The 24,888-nt window shown below is 43.9% G+C and overlaps 1 protein-coding gene across 5 annotated transcripts; it reads right to left on the bottom strand.

The window, feature by feature from the left end:
• Window positions 1–30: 30 nt before the first annotated feature.
• On the bottom strand, window positions 31–24,888 carry LOC118366563 (interferon alpha/beta receptor 1a-like). 5 transcript variants are annotated; one of them, XM_052492825.1, is made up of 8 exons: window positions 23,497–23,675; window positions 15,716–15,842; window positions 14,959–15,143; window positions 7,565–7,725; window positions 6,385–6,538; window positions 6,066–6,223; window positions 5,606–5,918; window positions 31–180 (listed from the first exon to the last, which is right to left on the bottom strand). In XM_052492825.1, exons 1-8 carry the CDS (start codon window positions 23,546–23,548, stop codon window positions 173–175), a joined length of 1,158 nt encoding a protein of 385 aa, XP_052348785.1. In that variant the 5' UTR covers window positions 23,549–23,675; the 3' UTR covers window positions 31–172. The 5 variants fall into 5 exon arrangements, with proteins under 5 accessions (XP_052348785.1, XP_052348784.1, XP_052348787.1 ...); XM_052492824.1 differs by lacking the exon at window positions 31–180 and adding an exon at window positions 233–2,202; XM_052492827.1 differs by lacking the exon at window positions 31–180 and adding an exon at window positions 23,299–23,398 and having other exon boundaries at window positions 233–5,918; window positions 23,497–23,633.

Below are 24,888 nucleotides of genomic sequence, written 5' to 3'. Positions count from 1 at the left end.
CCCCCCCAGTGTGATTAATGATATAGAAACAGGCTACACAGGAAATCAGTACAGTGCCAAACGTTAGTGACTCTGTACATGTAGCAGCACATACTCTCACAGCCACACGTGGTTGTTACTCACTGGTGAATAATATGTTTCCTTCACAAATGTAACAGAGGTCAAGCTCACATCATGGATCTGGGGAAAAAAGGTAGTGTCAGTATGCAATAAAAGGCCTGGGGCAAAGGGGTATGAGATGAGAGATACTTTCTTTAATAGGAATTCAACTCCAATAGTTTACAGCATGTTCGGTATTGTACAGCATGCCCAACGATATACAGTAGCAGTCAGAAGATGACATCTACTCAATTCAAGGGTTTTTCTCTATTTTTTTTTTTACATGGTAGAATAATAGCGAAGACATCACAACTTTGAAATAAAACATATGGAATCATGTTGTAACCAAAAAAAAGTATTAAACAAATCAAAATGTATTTTATATATGAGAGATTCTTCGAAGTAGCCACCCTTTGCTTTGATGACAGCTTTGCACACTCTTGGCATTCTCTCAACCAGCTTCATGAGGTAGTCACCTGGAATGTGGAATTTCTTTCCTTCTTAAAGCGTTTGAGCAAATCAGTTGTGTTGTGACAAGGTAGGGGTGGAATACAGAAGGTTGCCCTATTTGGTAAAATACCAAGTCCATATTATGTCAAGAACAGTTCAAATAATCAAAGAGAAATGACAGTCCACCATTACTTTAAGACATGAAGGTCAGTCAATGCGGAACATTTCAAGAACTTTGAAAGTTTCTTCAAGTGCAGTCGCAAAACCATCAAGAGCTATGATGAAACTGGCTCTCACAAGGACCACACAGGAAAGGCAGACCCAGAGTTACCTCTGCTGCAGAGGATACGCTCAGATTGCAGCACCAAAAAATGCTTCACAGAGTTCAAGTAACAGTCACATCTCAACATCAACTGTTCAGAGGAGACTGCGTGAATCAGACATTCATGGTCGAAATGCTGCGAAGAAACCACTACTAAAGGACACCAATAAGAAGAAGAGACTTGCTTGGGCCAAGAAACACAGGCAATGGACATTAGACTGGTGGAAATCTGTCCAAATGTACGATTTTAGGGCCACTGTAATACAGGAACACAATCTGCTGTCATGGTTACACCCCAGCCTTCTGAACAACATATGGCAGTTGTGAGCATGCTCCGTTTTTAGTCTGTACTGTCGGCTAGCTTTGTTCCAGCCCAGCACTTACACACCTGATTCAAATGATCAACAAACAGTCTTTATTTTAGACCACAGTTATTAGAATCAGGTGTGTTGGAGCTGGGCTGAAACAAAAGCTTGGACACAGCCACAGTGTGATTGTCCAGGTAACGGACACTGTTGGCCTCACCGTGTTGATAAGGATAGATCTTCAGCCAGGACCAGTTAGACATCTGACCCTTGCCCTCAATCTCAGTACGTACTGTATGAGCCAGAGTTGTCCATCTCCCCAGAGAAGTCGCTCCTCTCCTACGTTTACCTCAAATAAACATGTACTCTTTACAGTCCCGTGTGTGGTGTGTGTGTGTGTGTGTGTGTGTGTGTGTGTGTGTGTGTGAGCGTGGGTAGAGTGTGTGTGTATGTGAGCGTGGGTAGAGTGTGTGTGTATGTGAGCGTGGGTAGAGTGTGGGTAGAGTGTGTGTGTATGTGAGCGTGGGTAGAGTGTGTGTATGTGAGCGTGGGTAGAGTGTGTGTGTATGTGTGAGTGGGTAAAGTCCAGTGAGTGTGAATAGGGTCAGCGCAGTATGTGTGAGTGGGTAAAGTCCAGTGAGTGTGAATAGGGTCAGCGCAGTATGTGTGAGTGGGTAAAGTCCAGTGAGTGTGAATAGGGTCAGCGCATGAGAATTATCGCAAAACAAAATAACAAGCGGGTCAATGTAAATAGTCCGGGTCGCCATTTGATGAACAGTTCAGCAGTCTTATGGCTTGGGGGTAAAAACTTTACAGGAGCCATTTTGGTCCCAGACTTGGCGCTCCGGTACCACGTGCCGTGCCATATATGACAGGTGTGGCTGGAGTCTTTTAAAATGTTTAGGGCCTCTTCCTCTAACGCCGCCTTGTATCGATGTCCTGGATGTCAGGGAGCGGTCCAATCTCAGGATGTATGGAGTGTTCACTGCACGGTCACGTTGTGAGGTCTGGGCAGCGTAGCAGACGCTGAGAAACACAAGACCAGAATCATGTCACGTTTCACATTGTACTTCAGCATCACAGGAATGTTGGATGCTATAGTGCAGTAATAAGCAAACGTGGAGGACAACTAAAACATTACACCAACATAAGAAACTGAGACTTTTTAGTCTGCCTGGAACGGTAGTACACTTCAACACACGAGAAAGCTGTTGTGGAAGGTGTGTGAAATGAATAGCATCAACATTCCTGTGGTTGATTTATAGTCAAAACTAGACATATGAACCACTCGCAGCTCTCTTGCCGAAACCAGACTGGTACCGACATGTAGAGCAGGACGTGAGAGAATCCAGATCAGTACCGACTTGTAGAGCAGGACGTGAGAGAGACATGCCTTGTTCTGTTCTAGAGATGCCTCGTTCTGTTCTAGAGATGCCTCGTTCTGTTCTAGAGATGCCTCGTTCTGTTCTAGAGATGCCTCGTTCTGTTCTAGAGATGCCTCGTTCTGTTCTAGAGATGCCTCGTTCTGTTCTAGAGATGCCTCGTTCTGTTCTAGAGATGCCTCGTTCTGTTCTAGAGATGCCTCGTTCTGTTCTAGAGATGCCTCGTTCTGTTCTAGAGATGCCTCAAGCGCTATGATTAAACTGGCTCTCATGAGGGCCGTCACAGGAAAGGAAGACCCAGAGGATAAATTAATTAGAGTTAATTGTACCTCAGATTGCAGCCCAAATAAATGCTTCAGAGTTCAAGTAACAGACATCTCAAGATCAACTTTTCAGAGGAGACTGCATGAATCAGGCCTTCATGGTCAAATTTCTGCAAAGAAACCATTACTAAAGGACACCAATAAGAAGAAGAGACGTGAAGAAACACAGGCACCAATAATAAGAAGAGACGTGAAGAAACACAGGCAATGGACATTAGACTGGTGGAAATATGTCCTAGAATTCAAGGCATACTTAACCAGCATGGCTACCACAGCATTCTGCAGCGAAACGCCATCCCATCTGGTTTGCACTTAGTGGGACTATCATTTGTTTTTCAACAGGACAATGACCCCCAAAAAAAACACACCTCCAGGCTGTGTAAGAGCTATTTGATGAAGAAGGAGAGTGATGGAATGCTGCATCAGATGACCTGGCATCAAGGCAAAGGGTGGCTACTTTGAAGAATCTAAAATATATTTTTATGTGTTTAACACTTTTTTGGTTACTACATGATTCCATATGTGTTATTTCATAGTCTATGTCTTTACTATTATTCTACAATGTAGAAAACAGTGAAAATAAAATAAAAAACTTGAATGAGTAGGTGTGTTACTGTAAAATGCGACAATTGTTTGTGCACAAGACTCACCAGGACTACTTTTTAAACCTACAGTATGTAACTATAATGCTACGTCAGATGTCAGCTAGGTATGATAAAGCATAGACAAACATTTGCATTGGCTGTGTTTGAGGCTTTGACAGATGTAATGTATGGTTTTGTTGGATGCATTTTGTTTTATGTCACTTTTTATCCCAGATGATGCTGATAATTTAACTTTGACAAAAATTTGGTATGAATAGTGCAAAACCTCTAAGATGAATTTGTTCCACAGGGAGTTTCACCTCAGAAAACAAACCATCAGAAAGAGAGACATCAATAAACATAGACCTTCAGGGATTCAGTTCTTGTTTAAGACCCAGGGGTCCAACCAGTAACAGTTGGACCAAAGCACCTTTCAAAACAAAGATTAAGTCAAATAATAAGAAAACATGACACTTTCCTTGATTTCAGATTCCATAAAGAACAAACTAATTAACGTTTTTCAAAGTTTTTAAAAAAAGTTTTTTAAAAATTTGCACACCCTTTGTAATCCACCCAGCCGCGACATGCCCAGCGACATAAGCTTACCAAAGGAGCTAAATGCCTTTATGCTCGCTTTGAGGTAAGCAACACAGAACCATGCATGAGAGCCCCAGTTGTTCAGTACTAATGTATGATCCTGCTCTCCGTAGTAAATGTAAGACCTTCAAACAGGTTAACATTCACAAGGCCGCTGGGCCAGATGGAATACCAGGCCACATCCTCAGAGTTTGCACTGGCTAGCTGGCAAATTACCCCGGAGCACTCACATCTATAGCCATGAAATGCTTTGAAAGGTTGGTCATGGTTCACACCATCATCCCAGACACCCTGGACACACTCCATTTTGCATTCCACCCCAACAGATGACGCAATCTCTATTGCACTCCATACTGCCCTCACTCACCTGGACAAAAGGAGTACCTATTTAAGAATGCTATTCATTGACTACGCTCAGCAATCAAAACCATAGTCCCTTCCAAGCTGACCACCAAGCTCAGGACCCTGGGTTTGAACACCTCCCTCTGCAACTGGATCCTGGACTTTCTGATGGGCCGCCCCCAGGTGGTGAGGGTAGGCAACAACACTTCCACCACACTGACCATCAACACAGGGGCCCCGCAGGGCTGTGTGCTTAGTCCCCTCCTGTATTCCCTGTTCACCCATGACTGCATGGCCGCGCACGAGTCTAACACCAAGTTTGCTGACGACACAACGGTGGTAAGACTTATCACTTAGGACGAAGAGGCAGCCTATAGGGCGGAGTTCAGAAACCTGGTTGTGTAGTGTAGGGACAACAACCTCTCCCTCAACGTCAGCAAGACACAGGAAGACACCGATCATGGACTAGAGGAAACGGAGGGGCGAACACACGCCCCCATCCACATCAATGGGGCGGTAGTGAAGCAGGTCGAGAGCTTCAAGTTCCTCAGTGTCCAAATCACTAAGAACTTAAGGTCCATACTCACAGTTGATAAGAGGGCATGACAGCACCTCTACACCTCAGGAGGCTGTTCTACAGCTGCACCATCGAAATAATCTTGATTGGCTGCATTACCGCTTGGAAAGGCAACTACAAGCCACCCGACCGCCAGGCGCTACAACGCAGGGTGCGTACGGCCCAGTCCATCACTCGGGCAGAGCTCCCTGCCATCCAGGACCAATATACCAGGCGTTGTCAAGAGCAAGTCCCCACGTTGCTGACGTTGTGAAAGACTCGAGCAACCACAGTGCACCACGTCTGGAACCAACACGACCCTGAACAAGTCATAGAAAAGAAAGGTGGACTGCGCTCTTTTAGACATCTTAAAGTCAATGCGCCTCCATACCAAATCTGACACTTTTTATGCATGTTTCTACACCCTTAAACACACAGCAACATGGGATTCCCAGGCCAACCCAGGCAACTGACAGTGTACTGGTATACTAAAAGACCAGAATCACATGAATAACATGCCAATCTGCTGCATAAATAAAATAATCCATTATATATTTTTTTTAGGTATTTGATAGTCCCAAAATGTTAAACATGTCAACAGACAAGTTACCAAAAATATTGGACTTTCATGATATGACGTCTCACCCCATCTCCTCCATCTTGGCCTGTGTCTGCCAGGAATCCACTTCCTGGTCTGTCCTGATTGGTTCCCCACAACTAAACCCTGCTGGGTGGAGCCTCCCTCTGTAGAGCAGATCCCAGAGTCTCTGCTGTCCTGGCAGATGTGCCTGTCGCTGTCCTGCTCCAGCTCTGAGGGGGGCGCTGTGAGGGGAGGAGGGACGTGTATCTCCAGTAGCACCACCTCAGGACAGATGGTCAGCTTACCACAGCACAGCTCCGCCTCTGAAACAGCAGCGAGAAGACTGGGCATGTCGGAGCCGGGGGAGTCACAGAGGTACTGGGGGGGGGAGAAAGATAAATTGTCATTGCTTATTCCCAACCACCCTTAAACACACAGACACACCCACCAACCAAGAGGATGGACGGTACACCTGAATATTACTGTTATGCTGTTTACTGTTGAGTAAGCGTTTGTGAGGCCTACCTCCTGGATGTGTGCAGGCAGCTGGATAGAAGGGTAAAAGGTGTTTTTGAGGACTCTGTAGAACCTGAAGAAGGCGTAGGAGGGAAGCAACACGAGCAGGAAACACACCATCATGGAGACCAGGAAGTACAGGAAGATCTGCCAGTACGGGGTGTCACCTGAGGACGAGAACAGTCACACTTTAGTGGCCTTATTATGCAATTACTCCTGTAAAACACGCTGTCTGGCATCTCTTACACACACATTACACAGGTAGGTAATTTGTCAAGCAATTTGGAAACCAATCTCCAAGCCTTTAGTGTGAAGTGTTCATTCCTACCCCCCGTCTGCATGCACTGGGGTTCTGTGTAGCTGCTAGTCTTGTTGTAGTAGTCGTAGCGAGACTGGATCATGACACAGTACCACGTCCAGGCCTCCAGCTCAGGCAGCGTCACCAGGTTGTTGCTAGAGTCCAACACTTTAGGCTTCAGACCCTGAACATCCAATAAGAACATGTTATAAAATCAGACAGTGTAGTGTTGAGAGACGCTGCCCTGTCTTGCACTACCCCCCCCCCCCCAGACGTTCCACTTATTTCACCCATTCCAGTAGGAGCACATGGGATTCTAGTGGTGAACTCATCATCAAGCCCTTCACAAGTTGAATCAGATGTGCTCGTCCTGAATACGTCTCAACAAGTGGAACGGTTGGGGGTACTCCAGGAACGGTTTGGGACATAGAGATGATATATAAATCATACCCATCTGCTCTGGTGTAACACAGGGACACAGCAGAAGAGTTATTGATGTTGTTTCAACTGGAAGAGTTCCAGAGAACATGGAACAACTGACATAGAACACTTCAAAACCTTCCAGAATACAAAGCACCATCATAGAACACTTCAAAACCTTCCAGAATACAAAGCACCATCATAGAACACTTCAAACCCTTCCAGAATACAAAGCACCATCATAGAACACTTCAAACCCTTCTAGAATACAGAGCACCAACCAGTTATCTGCATTGAAAGCCTTATTAGAACACACTTGTGTTCCTATCTTTAAGTTTATTGTTTAGTGTTACACCATGTTGTAGCTTCTGGTATTTTATAGCAGTCCCAGGGTTACTGAGGGGAGGCCCAGGTGACAGCAGTCCCAGGGTTACTGAGGGGAGGCCGAGGTGAAAGCAGTCCCAGGGTTACTGAGGGGAGGCCCAGGTGATAGCAGTCCCAGGGTTACTGAGGGGAGGCCCAGGTGACAGCAGTCCCAGGGTTACTGAGGGGAGGCCCAGGTGACAGCAGTCCCAGGGTTACTGAGGGGAGGCCCAGGTGATAGCAGTCCCAGGGTTACTGAGGGGAGGCCCAGGTGATAGCAGTCCCAGGGTTACTGAGGGGAGGCCGAGGTGAAAGCAGTCCCAGGGTTACTGAGGGGAGGCCCAGGTTATAGCAGTCCCAGGGTTACTGAGGGGAGGCCCAGGAGTCTTTAGAGGCCACAAAACAAGGCAGAAGGTTGTGCCAGTACCTGAGGGTCATCAGAGCGGCTCCAGTACAGGATGCGGTAGTACAGGTAGAGGACGTGTTCCTTCATGGAGTGCTGGGTGCTGGTCACGGGGTCAGAGATGGTCACGTCCAGCAGGTTCCCCACAGGAGCCATCTCCACCCTGGACGGTGGGCCCAACGAAGCTAGACAGGGGGAAGAACAGATAAGACCAAAATAAACTCACTAATAATCAATAGTCGCCACACAGGCAACTCCAGAGTCCTGGGAATGATTCTTGGTGAAGGACAGATTAACTGTCTCTGTGCTAGTTGTGTGTGAGGGTGGCTGTGCGTGTTGGCGTGTCGCTGTGTGTGAGTTATATTTTCATTTTATTCAACCAGGTAAGACCCATTGAGGTTAAAAGCCTATTTTGTGAGGGGCGACCTGACAAGAAGGAAAAACAGGGAAATAGCAGCGTGTCCAGAAAATATTACAGAAAAATACAAAAGCTGTGTTCGAATACCCACACTAACATACTATATATACACACACTACATACTATTTGTTAATTTTATTATACTGTAAACTAAACGGTATTCTTTCAGTTGAGCGTACCCGTCTATCCCGGAAGTTGATGCTGTTGCTTTGCAACCGCTTGCTAGATTGTTAGAATAACAAATTATTAGCTGGGACATCATACAAACTTTGGCCGTGTTCTTAAATTCAATCTGGGAGTGGCAGAGCACGCTCTGGGCGTTCCTAAATTCAGAGCGTTGTCAGATTATCTGTTCATAAGCGCCCAGAGCGCACACTGGACGCTCTGGTGGAGGGCTAGGGTTGATCCAAGTGTTCTGACCTCAGCTTGGGTGCTTGGCTGCCGTTGTAACTGGCTAATGTTGGCTAGCTTGCTAGCTACATCCAGACACAAATGAGAGAACACTTCACTCTGACCATTTTACTCGCCCTAGCAGAGCTGGTTAGGCTAGTTTCATGTTATCCAGAGTGTTGGTAACCAACTGTGCTGCTGGCAACAATTTAATCATGCTTTTAAAATGATAATTATAATAATATTTTTTTTAAGATCGCCAGAGCGAATTAATAATGTCCACTGAGAATAATATAATAATAATATAATATATGGCATTTAGCTGACGCTTTTATCCAAAGCGACTTACAGTCATGTGTGCATACATTCTACGTATGGGTGGTCCCGGGAATCGAACCCACTACCCTGGCGTTACAAGCGCCATGCTCTACCAACTGAGCCACAGAAGGACCACACTAAGAACACACTAAGACTACACAACTTAACTAAATTAAATAGCATATAGTTGATCTACTGGCAAGTCCGATGTATTAGTAGCCAACTAACATTAGGTAGCTAGCTAACATACCGGTACATACTACTGTAATATGCTATGTGGTTCGTAAGGATAGCGTAGCTAACAAAATGTGTAACTTATTTGAAAAGTAATTACTTTATGACATTACTCAACATTTGTCATAATTAGTTAAAGCAATGAATTTGTATCCTCTCTCATCAGACCTCGGCTGCATATTTTCCACCAAATACATAAAATCTGAAAATGTTGTGAAGCCACACCCCCTTTTTTGAGGAATTGCATTATGGGCCCTAAAGTACAGAAATAGTGTCCTCTGCGTGTATACTTCAACAAATTTAGGACCACATCTGGGAATTGTCATACTAACTGTAAAATGGTATAGAGACAGCTTGATCCCCTCTGTCGAAGGCGCTTGGACCTTCTTTTGATATTTTCAATGGTATTGTTAACAAACACACCCCCATAAAGAAAATGAGAATTACAAAAAATAAATAAAAATAATAATATTATAATCCAGCCCCTGTTTCGACCGCGATCATGCAGAGTTACTCCACCTCAAGAATTGCATTTGGCGAAAGGCTCAGCACACACATACTCAGGCTGACTGGCTATCGCTCAGGCAAATGAGAAATAAGTGCACTCAGGCTATGCGGAAGGCCAATGTCAGTTACTTTAAGGAGCAGTTCTAGCTCTGTGGGTCTAACACCAAGAAGTTCTGGAAAACGGTTAAAGACCTGGAGAATAAACCTGCCTCCTCACAGCCGCATATGTCCCTTAATGTTGATGTGGTTGTTACTGACAAGAACATGGCTGAGCTTTTAAAAAAAAAAAAAAAAATCACCATTTCATTAAGTCAGGGTTCCTATTTGACTCAGCCATGCCTCCCTGCCCGTCCAACATTTCCTCATCTCCCAGCCCTTCTAATGCGACTATCCCCGATGCTCCTCCCTCTTTTTCCCCTCCCCCGCTACAAAGTCTGCTTTGTGTGATTCATCGTTGTCTCTACCTTCTTGCCCTTTGTGCTGTCGTCTGTGCCCAATAATGTTTGTACCATGTTTTGTGTTGCTACCAAGTTGTGTTGCCACCATGCCGTGTTGTCATGTGTTGCTGCCTTGCTATGGTGTTGTCTTTGGGCTCTCTTTATGTAGTGATGTGTGTTTTGTCCTATATTTATATTGTATTTCTTTTTAATCCCAGACCCCCGTCCCTGCAGGAGGCCTTTTGGTAGGGTGACATTATAAATAAGAATTTGTTCTTAACTGACTTCTCTGGTTAAATAAAAATCCATACTATGCCAAATAAGCATGTACATCAAAAATAGTATGGTTAGTATGAGTATTCGAACACAGCTAAAGTGTCACAAGTTATATACACTGCTCAAAAAAATAAAGGGAACACTTAAAACAACACAATGTAACTCCAAGTCAATCACACTTCTGTGAAATCAAACTGTCCACTGAGGAAGCAACACTGATTGACAATAAATTTCACATGCTGTTGTGCAAATGGAATAGATAACAGGTGGAAATTATAGGCAATTAGCAAGACACCCCTAATAAAGGAGTGGTTCTGCAGGTGGTAACCACAGACCACTTCTCAGTTCCTATGCTTCCTGGCTGATGTTTTGGTCACTTTTGAATGCTGCCAGTGCTTTCACTCTAGTGGTAGCATGAGACGGAGTCTACAACCCACACAAGTGGCTCAGGTAGTGCTGCTCATCCAGGATGGGACATCAATGCGAGCTGTGGCAAGAAGGTTTGCGGTGTCTGTCAGCATTAGTGTCCAGAGCATGGAGGCGCTACCAGGATACAGGCCAGTACATCAGTAGATGTGGAGGAGGCCGTAGGAGGGCAACAACCCAGCAGCAGGACCGCTACCTCTGCATTTGTGCAAGGAGGAGCAGGAGGAGCACTGCCAGAGCCCTGCAAAATGACCTCCAGCAGGCCACAAATGTGCATGTGTCTGCTCAAACAGTCAGAAACAGACTCCGTGAGGGTGGTATGAGGGCCCGACGTCCACAGGTGGGGGTTGTGCTTACAGCCCAACACCGTGCAGGACGTTTGGCATTTGCCAGAGAACACCAAGATTGGCAAATTCGCCACTGGCGCCCTGTGCTCTTCACAGATGAAAGCAGGTTCACACTGAGCACGTGACAGACATGACAGTCTGGAGACGCTGTGGAGAACGTTCTGCTGCCTGCAACATCCTCCAGCATGACCGGTTTGGCGGTGGGTCAGTCATGGTGTGGGGTGGCATTTCTTTCGGGGGCCGCACAGTCCTCCATGTGCTCGCCAGAGGTAGCCTGACTGCCATTAGGTACCGAGATGAGATCCTCAGACCCCTTGTGAGACCATATGCTGGTGCGGTTGGCCCTGGGTTCCTCCTAATGCAAGACAATGCTAGACCTCATGTGGCTAGAGTGTGTCAGCAGGTCCTGCAAGAGGAAGACATTGATGCTATGGACTGTTCCCCAGACCTGAATCCAATTGAGCACACCTGGGACATCATGTGTCGCTCCATCCACCAACGCCACGTTGCACCAGACTGTCCACGAGTTGGCGGATGCTTTAGTCCAGGTCTGGGAGGAGATCCCTCAGGAGACCATCCGCCACCTCATCAGGAGCATGCCCAGGCGTTGTAGGGAGGTCATACATGCACGTGGGGGCCACACACACTACTGAGCCTCATTTTGACTTGTTTTAAGGACATTACATCAAAGTTGGATCAGTCTGTAGTGTAGTTTTCCACTTTAATTTTGAGTGTGACTCCAAATCCAGACCTCCATGGGTTGATAAATTTGATTTCCATTGATCATTTGTGTGATTTTGTTGTCAGCACATTCAACTATGTAAAGAAAAAAGTATTTAAGAATTTCATTCATTCAGATCTAGGATGTGTTACTTTAGTGTTCCCTTTATTTTTTTGAGCAGTGTATATATTTGAAGATGAGAAACAAATGCAGCTATCACAAAGAGTGTCATCGATCAGCGTCTTAAAAACAGTGTCTTTGCCTAACTCCCATAACTTTAATATCTTTCAAAGCATATTCCAGGATGAAGGCATTATGGGGAAAAAATAAATTGCCTCCCCCACCTCGGTCCCAGCCTCCCCCACCTCGGTCCTAGTCTTAGGAACAGACAAGGACAGCAGCGACTGTGAAGGAAGACTGTATTGAGTGACTGATCTGGTCAGCGACGAACAGAGATACAAAGGGAGTTGTCCCATCAATGCTTTGTATACAAAAGTGTACCAGTGCTTTAGCCTCCTGGTGGAGAGAGAGGTACATTGCACCATGGGTAATTACATTTACATTTAAGTAATTTAGCAGACGCTCTTATCCAGAGCGACTTACAAATTGGTGCAAACACCTATGACAACCAGTGGAACAGCCACTTGCATCTAAATCTTGTTGGGGGAGAAGGGGGGTGAGAAGGATTACTTACCCTTACTTACCCTATCCTAGGTATTCCTTGAAGAGGTGGGGTTTCAGGTGTCTCCGGAAGGTGGTGATTGACTCCGCTGTCCTGGCGTCGTGAGGGAGTTTGTTCCACCATTGGGGGCCAGAGCAGCGAACAGTTTTGACTGGGCTGAGCGGGAACTGTACTTCCTCAGTGGTAGGGAGGCGAGCAGGCCAGAGGTGGATGAACGCAGTGCCCTTGTTTGGGTGTAGGGCCTGATCAGGGCCTGGAGGTACTGAGGTGCCGTTCCCCTCACAGCTCCGTAGGCGAGCACCATGGTCTTGTAGCGGATGCGAGCTTCAACTGGAAGCCAGTGGAGAGAGCGGAGGAGCGGGGTGACGTGAGAGAACTTGGGAAGGTTGAACACCAGACGGGCTGCGGCGTTCTGGATGAGTTGTAGGGGTTTAATGGCACAGGCAGGGAGCCCAGCCAACAGCGAGTTGCAGTAGTCAAGACGGGAGATGACAAGTGCCTGGATCGTACTCTGCGGATGTTGTAGAGCATGAACCTACAGGAACGGGACACCGCCTTGATGTTAGTTGAGAACGTCAGGGTGTTGTCCAGGATCACGCCAAGGTTCTTAGCGCTCTGGGAGGAGGACACAATGGAGTTGTCAACCGTGATGGCGAGATCATGGAACGGGCAGTCCTTCCCCGGGAGGAAGAGGAGCTCCGTCTTGCTGAGGTTCAGCTTGAGGTGGTGATCCGTCATCCACACTGATATGTCTGCCAGACATGCAGAGATGCGATTCGCCACCTGGTCATCAGAAGGGGGAAAGGAGAAGATTAATTGTGTAGCATTTGTTTCAAATCTTACTTAAAGCACCATGATACACTATGTCCAGAGTTTAAGGTACTTGTGGAGGCCTGCATATAGACAATATCACCATAATCGAGGACCGATAACAAAGTGCTTTGAACAAGATAATTTGACAGACATTGAAAAGCAAGATTTGTTCCTAAAATAGAAACCCAATTGCAACTAGTTTCTTCGTCAATGTTATTAATGTGCTGTTTAAAATTCAGCTTTTAATCCAACTAATTCCCAAGATCCTTATAGGAGGTGACCCTATCAATTTGCTGGCCTTTCATAGTTAAAATCTGAAAGTGACTCCAACTAAATATAAGGAAAAAAATGCACAAGCTTCAATTTGAAAAGATGTCTCTGAATAACATCAAAAGCCAACTATAACTCCAGAAAAGTGATCTCAATATTAGATGTGCAAGAATAAGTCATTGTGGCATCAGCATACAGATGGAGATTTGCAGAGTCAACAGTCTTCCCTATGTAATTTATATAGTGTAAAAAAGATCGGACCTAAAGTGAAGCCCTGGGGGACGCCTATCGTAAGTCTTCGAAACTCAGATTCCATACCCTGCTGTGCTACACACTGTTCTGTCAGAAAGGTAGTTTTGGAACCAATACAATGCATCAACACTTAAACATTTACTCTATTCAACAGCAGGGCATGGTTAATAGTGTCAAAGGCCTTTGACAAGTCGATAGAAAGTGAGCATCTAGAAAATAACCAACATTATTGCAGTAATTTTCCTATACTGCCCTACCAAGCAAAACTGTCAGTAACTGCTCAGTAACTGCTCATTTGCTACAGTAAATACATGCTTAATCATGTGGACAAGTATCCTGCCTCTATTGTATTGAGTTGTGGTGAAAATCGGGGTCATGTTAACAGTTACTGTATAAAGTTACTGTGAAACCAAGGTAAATAAAAGTAATTTTCCACAGATCCACACTATGAGCAGTTACTGCCTTTTTGCTTGGTAGGGCAGCATACTGGGCTCTAAAACCTAACTGGAATTGAGAACCTGAAAAAAACTCAAACTCAGTTTTTTTCCTAAATGTTTGGATGTGCAGACAGTTTAGACATGGGACGATAGTTATCCAATTGGGACATATCTCCACCCTTAACGTAAAGGTGACGTAGGCTGCTTTCCAGACTTTAGGAATGGTATTACTCGCCAATGAAATATTTAATATATGAGTGAGAGGGGCAGCAATAATCTCGGCACCCATTATTTGAAGAATTAGGGTTCAATTCATCCAGGCCAGCCGGCTTTCTCAATACCAATAGATTTGAGTGCCTTTACAACTTCTGAAAGCTCAATCAACACACGCGCGTGTGTGTGTGTGTGTGTGTCTGTGTGTGTGTGTGTGTCTGCGTGCGTGTGTGTGTGTGTGTGTGTCTGCGTCTGCGTGTGTGTGTCTGTGTGTGTGGCTGTGTGTGTGTGTGTGGCTGTGTGTGTGTGTGTGTGTGTGTGTGTGTGTGGCTGTGTGTGTGTGTGTGTGTGTGGCTGTGTGTGTGTGTGTGGCTGTGTGTGTGTGTGGCTGTGTGTGTGTGTGTGGCTGTGTGTGTGTGTGTGGCTGTGTGTGTGTGTGTGGCTGTGTGTGTGTGTGTGGCTGTGTGTGTGTGTGTGTGGCTGTGTGTGTGTGTGGCTGTCTGTGTGTGTGTGTGGCTGTGTGCGCGTGTGTGGCTGTGTGCGCGTGTGTGGCTGTGTGCGCGTGTGTGTGTTGGTGTTTAAATGTGACTGTCTGCAACTGTGTTTATTTTCTTCTCTCATTTAGTTTATTTTTCCATCTGTGCCCAAGTCTGTCTGCCTTCTCCCATTCCTCTCACCGTTTTTATCAGGACAGAAGTCTTTGTTGACCCAGTCCGAGTTGACTCCGCCTGCGCTGGCTTGGACTCGGAGCACGTACGCGCCCAGGTAGCGCAGATTAGAACCTGTGAGGTCACAGCGGGTGCGTGTGGTCCTTTCACACACACGGCTCCAGTTCTGAATCTTAATCTTCATCTTGTACTTCCTGTTGGGGAGTGAGCGAGAGGGTCAGTGATGAGAGCCAGTCTTGGCCTAATACCAGATCATGACTCTCATGGTGGTAAAATAAAGCAGACGAGTCACTGTTTGGGTGTAGGAGGTGAACTACAGTATCATGTGACATGTAGGAGGTGAACTACAGTATGTGACATGTAGGAGGGGAGGTGAACTACAGTATGTGACATGTAGGAGGGGAGGTGAACTACAGTATGTGACATGTAGGAGGTGAACTACAGTATGTGACATGTAGGAGGTGAACTACAGTATGTGACATGTAGGAGGTGAACTACAGTATGTGACATGTAGGAGGTGAACTACAGTATGTGACATGTAGGAGGTGAACTACAGTATGTGACATGTAGGAGGTGAACTACAGTATGTGACATGTAGGAGGGGGAGGTGAACTACAGTATGTGACATGTAGGAGGGGAGGTGAACTACAGTATGTGACATGTAGGAGGGGAGGTGAAATACAGTATGTGACATGTAGGAGGGGGAGGTGAAATACAGTATGTGACATGTAGGAGGGGTCTGGTGTGAGTGCATCTGGTGACTTACGCCATGTACTCTACAGTGAAGGTAACAGAGTTGCCTGTGGTCGTCTGGTCCCAGTCCCACGTCAGTACATACTGTGTGTTCAGGGTGAGCAGAGTCAGATTCTGAGGTTGAGGCAGCTCTGCAAGCACTGGAACACAGAGAGCAAGACAGGCAGACCGGGTCACTGAATAGTTCTTCACTGTTTGGTACAGTGTTGTTTATATGTTACATGATGGGAGTTGGATATAATCAACTGATTCAGCAGCAAACTTGAAGTTAAAATAGCCTCAACATTTGCATACTTTAGGCTTTGCATTTCATCACTACTTCACAGCCAACCACCAATTCACATGTCCTGTGGACAATATGAAATATACAAAAAAAAGAGGAATTGATCCCATATTTAAAATCTCTGAAGAACCAATAATCAAACATACCCCTGTGGTGAGAAAGAAACAATTGACTGGCAACAATGACAGTGACCTCACTAGCCAGCGTTTCCATTGGCCGATTCCACGCCAGCGTTTCTATTGGCCGATGCCACGCCAGCGAGAAATATTTTCAGTATGTCAGAATGTTCTTGTAATTGTCACATAGGAACAGCATTGGGAGGAAGGATGTTTAACATGCGGTTTACCTATGTAGCAAACTATTATTATTATCATTTAAACATGATTAAAGTGGCCATTTAAGACCCTAATGATCTGTAAACCGTACATTATAGACATCTTGGCGTCATTATAACTCCTTGTTGTGTTCTCTCAAATAAGGAGTATGTCTAGACTCAAATAATTGCCACATTCATTTATTCAACATTAAACTACGCTTTTTTGATTTCTTATTTTTTGGGATACTGTTTGTTTGTAACAATATATACTTTTTCAAACATGTCAAATTTCCAGAGTGGGCTCTGGTACTTTTAATGATGTGACCCACCTAGACATTTACATTATCCAGTGCATTCAGAAAGTGCTCAGACCCCTTGACTTTTCCACATTTGGTTCACTTATTCTAAAATTGAGATTTTCCCGCAAACTACACACAATAATGACAAAACAAAAAGAGTTTTTAAATTTTTGGGATAATGCATTAAAAAATACAAAACTGAAATATCACATTTACATAATGATTCAGACCATTTACTCAGTACTTTGTTGAAGCACATTTGGAAGCGATAACAGCCTCGAGTCTTCTTGGGTATAAAGCTACAAGTTTGGCACACCTGTATTTGGGGAGTTTCTCCCATTCTTCTCTGCAGATCCTCTCAAGCTCTGTCAGGTTGGATGGGGAACGTCACTGCACAGGTATTTTCAAGTCTTTCCAGAGATGTTTGATCAGGTTCAAGTCCGGGGTCTGGCTGGGCCACTCAACGACATTCAGAGAGTTGTCCCGAAGCCACTCCTGCGTTGTCTTGGCTGTGTGCTTAGGGTCGTTGTCTTGTTGAAAGGTGAACCTTTGCCCAAGTCTGAGGTCCTGAGCAGGTTTTCATCAAGGATCTCTCTGTACATCTTTACCTCGATCCTGATTAGTCTCCCAGTCCACAGAGGAATTCTGCATTTCTGTCAGAGTGACCATCAGGTTCTTGGTCACCTCCATGACCAAGGCCCTTCTCCCCCAATTTCTCAGTTTGGCCGGGCAGGAAGAGTCTTGGTGGTTCCAAACTTCTTCCATTTAAGAATGGTGGGAGGATACTGTACTCTTGGTGACCTTGAATGCTGCATACATGTTTTGGTAAATTCCCCAGATCTGTGCATCGACACATTCCTGTCTCGGAGCTCTACGGACAATTCCTTCGATGGCCTGGTTTTTGCTCTGACATACACTGTCAACTGTGGGACCTTATATAGACAGGCGTGTGCCTTTCCAAATCATGTGCAATCAATTGAATTTACCACAGGTGGACTCCAATCAAGTTGTAGAAACATCTCAAGGATGATCAATGGAGACAGGATGCACCTGAGCTCAATTTCAGGTCTCATAGCAAAGGGTCTGAATACTTATGGAAACAAGATACGTTTTTTTTTTTAAATACATTTGCAAATATTTCTAAAAACCTGTTTTTGCTTTGTCAATATGGGTATTTTTACCTTTATTTAACTAGGCAAGTCAGTTAAGAACATATTCTTATTTACAATGAAGGCCTAGGAACAGTGGGTTAACTGCCTTGTTCAGGGGAACAGTGGGTTAACTGCCTTGTTCAGGGGAACAGTGTGTTAACTGCCTTGTTCAGGGGTAGAATGGCAGATTTCTTCGTTGCCAGCTCGGGGATTCAATCTAGCAACTTTTCGGTTACTAGCCCAACGCTCTAACCACTAGGTGGTCTGCTTCATATTGTGTGTAGATTGTAGATTGATGAGGAAAATGTTTAATTAATCAATTTTAGAATAAGGCTGTAACGTAACAGAATGTGGTAAAGTACCTTCTAAATGTACCAATCATAGCCCACCTTTAGGATTGGGGCAGCAGGGTAGCCTAGTGGTTAGAGTGTTGGACTAGTAACCGAAAGGTTGCAAGTTCAAATCCCCGAGCTGACAAGGTACAAATCTGTCGTTCTGCCCCTGAACAGGAAGTTAACCCACTGTTCCTAGGCCGTCATTGAAAATAAGAATTTGTTCTTAACTGACTTGCCTTGTTAAATAAAAGGTAAAATAGTAAAAAATAAAATACGAACACCGTAACAAATTAGAAACACCTTACATCGGATAGGTTTGCTAAATTCTTTAAACTACAAATATTCTTAGTCATGCTGTACATAGCTGTCCAACTCTGCAAAAAAAAGGCACATTTACAAAAACATTTGGGAGCAGAGTTTGAGAGCTGGGCCCGATTTCCCAGTGCAGTTTCCACAAAAAACATAGTTCTTAAAGTTGCACTTGAAAACACTCGTGATCTAACGGCTGCCTCAGACCCCTTGCAGTACAGCTAAGTGCATCGTGAGATGCTTTTTTTTGGCCTCCCGTGTCACTTCATCCATTAGAAGATTTGCGCTAAACATTAAATCACATGGTTTTATCTGGTTGCTCTGTGACTGTGATAACCCGAGAACAAAATTTGACTACAATAAAGTTGCCAATGTCTTTGCAAATGATCCAAAACAAGCCACGAATAGCAACATGCTTCAAATGAAAACTCAGATGACTGCGTTAAAATAAAAACAGCAGGCTTATTACACACTAAAGACAATGGTCTAAATATCCCCTGCGGTCGGTTTAGTCATCTTGCTTGGTTAATTTTGTCTTATAACAGTAGCTGGGTTCAAAAACACTTTTGTCACATAGCTAACCAAAGTTAGCAAACGTGTCACTTTTTGACTGTGTACATGTCACGCAAGCAAGGAATGATCATTATGTTGTTTGACCTGGATGCTTCATGCTTCACAGTGCATTCGGAGAGTTTTCAGAACCCTTGAATTTTTCCACATTTTATTTACGATTTTATTTCTAAAACATAAGTATTCAGACCCCTTTGCCTACGAGACTCAAGAATTGAGCTCAGATGCATCCTGCTTCCATTGATCATCCTTAAGATGTTTCTACAACTTGGAGTCCACCTGTGGTCAATTCAATAGACTGGACAAGATTTGAAAAGGCACACACCTGTCTAGGTAAATTGCAACAGTTCTTAGGCGTTTTTAGTGCGCACGTGTGGGGTGCCGCCTACACAGCCAGGATGCCTGCTAAACCAAGTATAACTATAAGAAATCGAAGATGTGTCAAATTATATCCAGCTCAGGGGCTCCAGCTATGCATTTGGTTTGCTAACTAAGTGGCTAGATGTCAAGATTAAGTTTATTTGTCACTGTAGAGACATTAAATCCCATCCTGGATCGAGACCCCTGTTGCCTAAATTGTTGTGGAAGAACTGCGCAGATGCAAAATCTGGCGAGAGAATTTCAGTAAAATCTCCATTGGTATTTAACATCTCCAAATAGTCTTAAATATTTGCTCCGAATTCAACGATATCTGCAGAAAGAAACGGGCGTTAGCTATGACATGACACATTGACTCTGAAAATATATATTTTGGTTATTGAACTACAGTAAATAAAGTGGATTTACATCCGGTAACAGAGTTGCGGTAACGGAATTTAGTCATGGGTCCCTGGTCTGTACTACACGGAAATGCATAATTCTGAATGTTATTCTCTTCATGGTGATGTAGCACATGCAGGGCTCTACAGTGCAAACACTTTTTTTTCACCTTTACTTAATAACCAGGCAAGTCAGTTAAGAACAAATTCTTATTGTCGATGACAGCCTAGGAACAGTGGGTTAACTGCCTGTTCAGGGGCAGAACGACAGATTTGTACCTTGTCAGCTCGGGGGTTTGAACTTGCAACCTTCCGGTTACTAGTCCAACACTCTAACCACTAGGCTACCCTGCCACTCTAACCTGTGTGACTAGGATAAAACATTTTTTTATTTAGGAGCACCAATGCACCTGGAACAATTAAGTATTCTAGCAATATCAGAGCAAATATTTTGCATTGTGTTCCTAAATTTCTGTGTGCCCCGCCTACATTTCTCAACTTCAACACGCATGTGCTCCTTATAAAATATGTCAACGACAGCGTAGACCCAAGTAAGTACACAAAAGGTCTGCAATATGCAATATCCTCCTTTGCATACTTGGGCATTATTCTAAACGAGCTCTGCATCAAAACAAGACGAAATTTGGTTGTTCCGGACCAAATCTGAACCAAGCATAGACATCTAAGTACACCACAGCACAGCTCAGTAGAGTACAGTGTACTCAAGTCGTGTGATCTACTGTGTACTGTACAGTAATGTACTCTACTTCACTGTACTCTACTGTGCTGTCCAAACTTGTGAACCCAACGATGGTGTGACTACTATAAATTCCAAAATGTAGCCAATTGCAGAAATTCCACTACCGAATTTTTCATAAATTCGATTAACAATTTGGTAATGGAGTTGTTTTAATCACTTAATTCATATCAGTAAAAACACTGACTGAAAGGTCTAATTGTACTTGTTTCTTCCATTATCCTCCCTCATGAAAGACATTTGAAAATACACACCACATGGCCAAAAGTATGAGGACGCCTGCTCATCAAACATCTCATTCCAAAATCATGGCCATTAATATGGAGTTGGTCCCCCGTTTGCTGCAATAACACCCTCCACTCTTCTGGGAAGGATTTCCACTAGATGTTGGAACATTGCTGCAGGGACTTGCTTCCATTCAGCCACAAGCATTTGTAAGGTTGGGCACTGATGTTGGGTGATTAGGCCTGACTCGTAGTCGGCATTCCAATTCATCCCAAAGGTGTTCAATAGGGTTGAGGTCAGGGCTCTGTGCAGGCCAGTCAAGTTCTTCCACACCGATCTCAACAAACCATTTCTAAATGGATCTCACTTTGTGCATGGGGGCATTATCATACCGAAACAAGAAATGGCTTCCCCAAATTGTTGTCACAAAGTTTGAAGCACAGAATTGTCTAGAAGGTCGTTGTAGTTGAAGACTTATCTCCCTCACCAACTTTAAACATCTGCTATCGGAGCAGCTAACCGATCGCTGCAGCTGTACATAGTCCATCGGTAAATAGCCCACCCAATTTACCTACCTCATCCCCATACTGTTTTTATTTATTTACTTTTCTGCTATTTTGCACACCAGTATCTCTACCTGCACATGACCATGTGATCATTTATCACTCCAGTGTTAATCTGCTAAATTGTAATTATTCACCTACCTCCTCATGCCTTTTGCACACAATGTATATAGACTTTTTTTTATTTATTAAAAAATAAATACAAATTCTACTGTGTTATTGACTTGTTAATTGTTTACTCCGTGTGTAACTGTGTTGCTGTCTGTTCACACTGCTTTGCTTTCTCTTGGCCAGGTCGCAGTTGTAAATGAGAACTTGTTCTCAACTAGCCTACCTGGTTAAATAAAGGTGAATAAATAAATAAATAAGTATCATTAAGATTTCCCTTCACTGGAACTAAAGGGGCCTTGACCAAACCATGAAAAACTGCCCAACCCATTATTCTTGCTCGAAACGTTACAGTTGGCACTATGCATTCGGGCAAATAGCGCCCTCCTGGCCGTCGCCAAACCGATTTTGAAAATGCATGCTTGAACGTGCCAATAGGCTCGAGCTCGCTTGTTAGGCTCTGCCCACCTCCTTGCTCGTTCTACCTACTCAGATTAAATTTGCGCCCATTTGGAAACGACAGACTGTGGTGTATTTGGTTAATCCCTAGTCCAAATTAATGTACAGGTTTTGTTTAAAGCGCAAATTGTCTCGAAAACAAAACAGCCAAATACTCCGTCTAAACGTGAATCGATTCACAATTCCGGTATGGTTCTAGCAACAAATCCCTTTACTGTCATATCACATCAAAATAATTTAACAAACGCAAAATATACTTACTGTACACCGGTTTAACGATTAACACAGTTGCAGCCGACAGTATTTTTCAGTGAAAACACATTTTCGGCGTCTGTCTTTGTTGAATTAAACATAGGTGTTCGGAGACGCTGATGGCTTAGCTAATTAGCACAGGCAACGGTTTTCCGTTAACAAGCACTGTAACGTGGAAATATGGCTCAGTTCAATCCAATCCTAACCCTGTGTTATGGAACCGGGAGTCAAGGACGAGCTGTGCGTTCGTGAATTCAACTCTGGCCATCTATTCCGACTCCAGAGCGCTCTCGTCTGAGCGCCGGAGTGCAGAATAACTGTTTACAAATACTCAACACTTGTTGAATATGACCAGTGTCAGTAAACGTCGGCAAAAAAACACAATACAATTATTGCCAGCAGCACAGGCACCATCCCTCTAGATAACATGAACACAACCAGCTCTTCTAGCTTGGGTACTTGACTGCGGTTGATGTCGGAACGCTCCGATCAACCCTACGCCTCCCAAAGGTGTTCAATAGGGTTGAGGTCAAGGGCTCTGCAGTCCAGTCAAGTGTGCGCTCTGAATTTATGAACGGACAATCTGACAATACTTTGCATTTGCGAAAGTCCAGAGCACCCTGGCACTCCAGAGGGAATTGGACGCGAAAACGTAACAATTGTATCCATATAAAATCGGGGCCAACATCTATATAGCTAATCCCAAATTTCGTCCTAACGTAGCTATCGAGTGGTGCAGCGGGCTAAGGCACTGCATCTCAGTGCTAGGGTTAGGATTACCACACCGCCGAGAGCCTGAAAACCAGCTTCTATCTCAAAGCCATCAGACTGTTAAACAGCAATCACTAACACAGACAGGCTGCTGCCTACATACAGACTTTAAATCATTGGCCACTTTAATAAATTGATCACTAGTCACTTTAATAATGTTTACATAACTTGCATTACTCATCTCATATGGATATACTGTATTTTATACCATCTATTGCATCTTACCTATGCTGCTCGGGCATTGCTCATCCATATAAATATATTCTTACTTAGATATATGTATATTGTTGTTGTGGAATTGTTAGGTTACATATTAGATATTGCTGCACTGTCGGAACTGGAAGCATGAGCATTTTGCTACACTCACAATAACATCTGCTAATCATGCTAATCATGTGTATGTGACCATTAAGATTTGATTTAGAGGCATCACTACAGACCCTGGTTCGATCCCGGGCTGTATCACAACCAGCAATTGGCCCAGCGTTGTCCTGGTTAGGGGAGGGTTTGGTCGGGGTAGGCTGTCATTCACCGATTTGCCTAGTTAAATAAAGATTTACAAATATATGTTTTAAAAAAAAGAAATCAATTTACAGGGATCTCTAACTACGGCTAAATGAGCTAGTTGCTGTACTTACCATTGGTTATTGGGAGAGACCAGAGGAGAACGAGTGCAAAGCCCACCTTCATGATGAATAATGATTATTTAACAAGTAATCCAACGGTACGTTTTCCCCCCAAAAAAAATACCTTCACAGATCATTCATCTTCCCACTCCCAGCTTTAGTTGCTGTGGCCGGTTGATTTGGTCCCGGTTCAATGGAACATCACCGGATAGACAACCCTATATGGACGCCAACGCAATGACATATATGGAGATGTATGAATGACGTCGGAACTCAGTAACTTTACTCTGATTGGTCCTACGTGATTACGTTTTTTTTCTACAGATAGATAGCTTTGGCAATGTTAACACATGTTTCCCATGCCCATAAAGCCCATTGAATTGAATAGATAGCTTCTTAGCTAGTTCGTTTGCAATAACAACATTATATTTGTTAATAGCAAATCTGAATGCGATGCACACGAGGTCTATTCACAAAACGACCAGCTAGCCATTGTTTAGCTAACACTAGCTAGATGGGTGACGCATTTATTTATTTGTATTTCGCCTTTATTTAACTAGGCACGTAAATTAAAAACAAATTCATATGTACAGTGGTAAACTGTGCGAATAGTGTTGTTGCACGTATACCTAGCAGGTACATTTAATTTAAAACCACAACACTCTTCGCCCAGTTTAACACTGTAAAAAGGAATGTGTTCTTAATTTACGTGCCTAGTTAAATAAATAAAAATGTATCACCCATCTACTTTAATGCATAGAAAATCAGTGTCTTTATTGCAGCGTCAAGATCAGAGCTCCAACAAGATCGTTTTGAGACCTAGCTAGCAAAAGAACTGTGTTGTACCAATGCCAATACAAAATTAAAAATAACACACCTCAACATCAAATGTCTTTAATCCCACCTGGTCTATCAGAGGTCAACATGGAGCTACCAGCATACATTTTCAATACTTCCAGATCTACACAAGTTTCTACAGGTTTATTTGGGTTTCAGGAATTAGTGCCAATGGAACAAGACCAGTCTCAGATAAACACTGCATTTGTGGTCTAATGGCCAACATCATAACACCCATCAACTATCTGTGCTATTAAGTGTAGTAGGCCTGCCTATCCTAGGGTTAGTAGGGAGCAGGCTTTCCTACCTGTCATGTAAAAATCTTCCCAGCGTGAAATAATTCCCAATCGTTATGCTTGTATTGTGATGTCGTGTTGTACAATTTCTCACAGCGTGAAAATGTTCCAAATGTAATCATTGCACACGCATATCTTTGTGTGAATAGCTGAGCTTGTGCTGAAGGCATTTCATGGTGCCGTTGTCAGAGATATATGACATTTTAAACGTCTCTATTCCTTTGGAACTTTTGTGAGTTTTATGTTTATTGTTTAATTTACTTTGATTTTA

Source organism: Oncorhynchus keta, chromosome 34 (assembly GCF_023373465.1).
Source record: "Oncorhynchus keta strain PuntledgeMale-10-30-2019 chromosome 34, Oket_V2, whole genome shotgun sequence".
NCBI classification, from domain to species: Eukaryota; Metazoa; Chordata; class Actinopteri; order Salmoniformes; family Salmonidae; genus Oncorhynchus; species Oncorhynchus keta.
The sequence above is the reverse complement of the archived record's forward strand: the minus strand, read 5'-3'. Positions and strand labels throughout refer to the sequence as shown.

Coding starts and splice junctions, on each gene's coding strand:
- LOC118366563 (XM_052492822.1), bottom strand. Junction 15,144..15,715: donor TTCACTGTAGAGTACATGGC/GTAAGTCACCAG, acceptor ACTCCCCAACAG/GAAGTACAAGATGAAGATTA. Junction 5,919..6,065: donor TGCCTGCACACATCCAGGAG/GTAGGCCTCACA, acceptor TCCCCCCCCCAG/TACCTCTGTGACTCCCCCGG.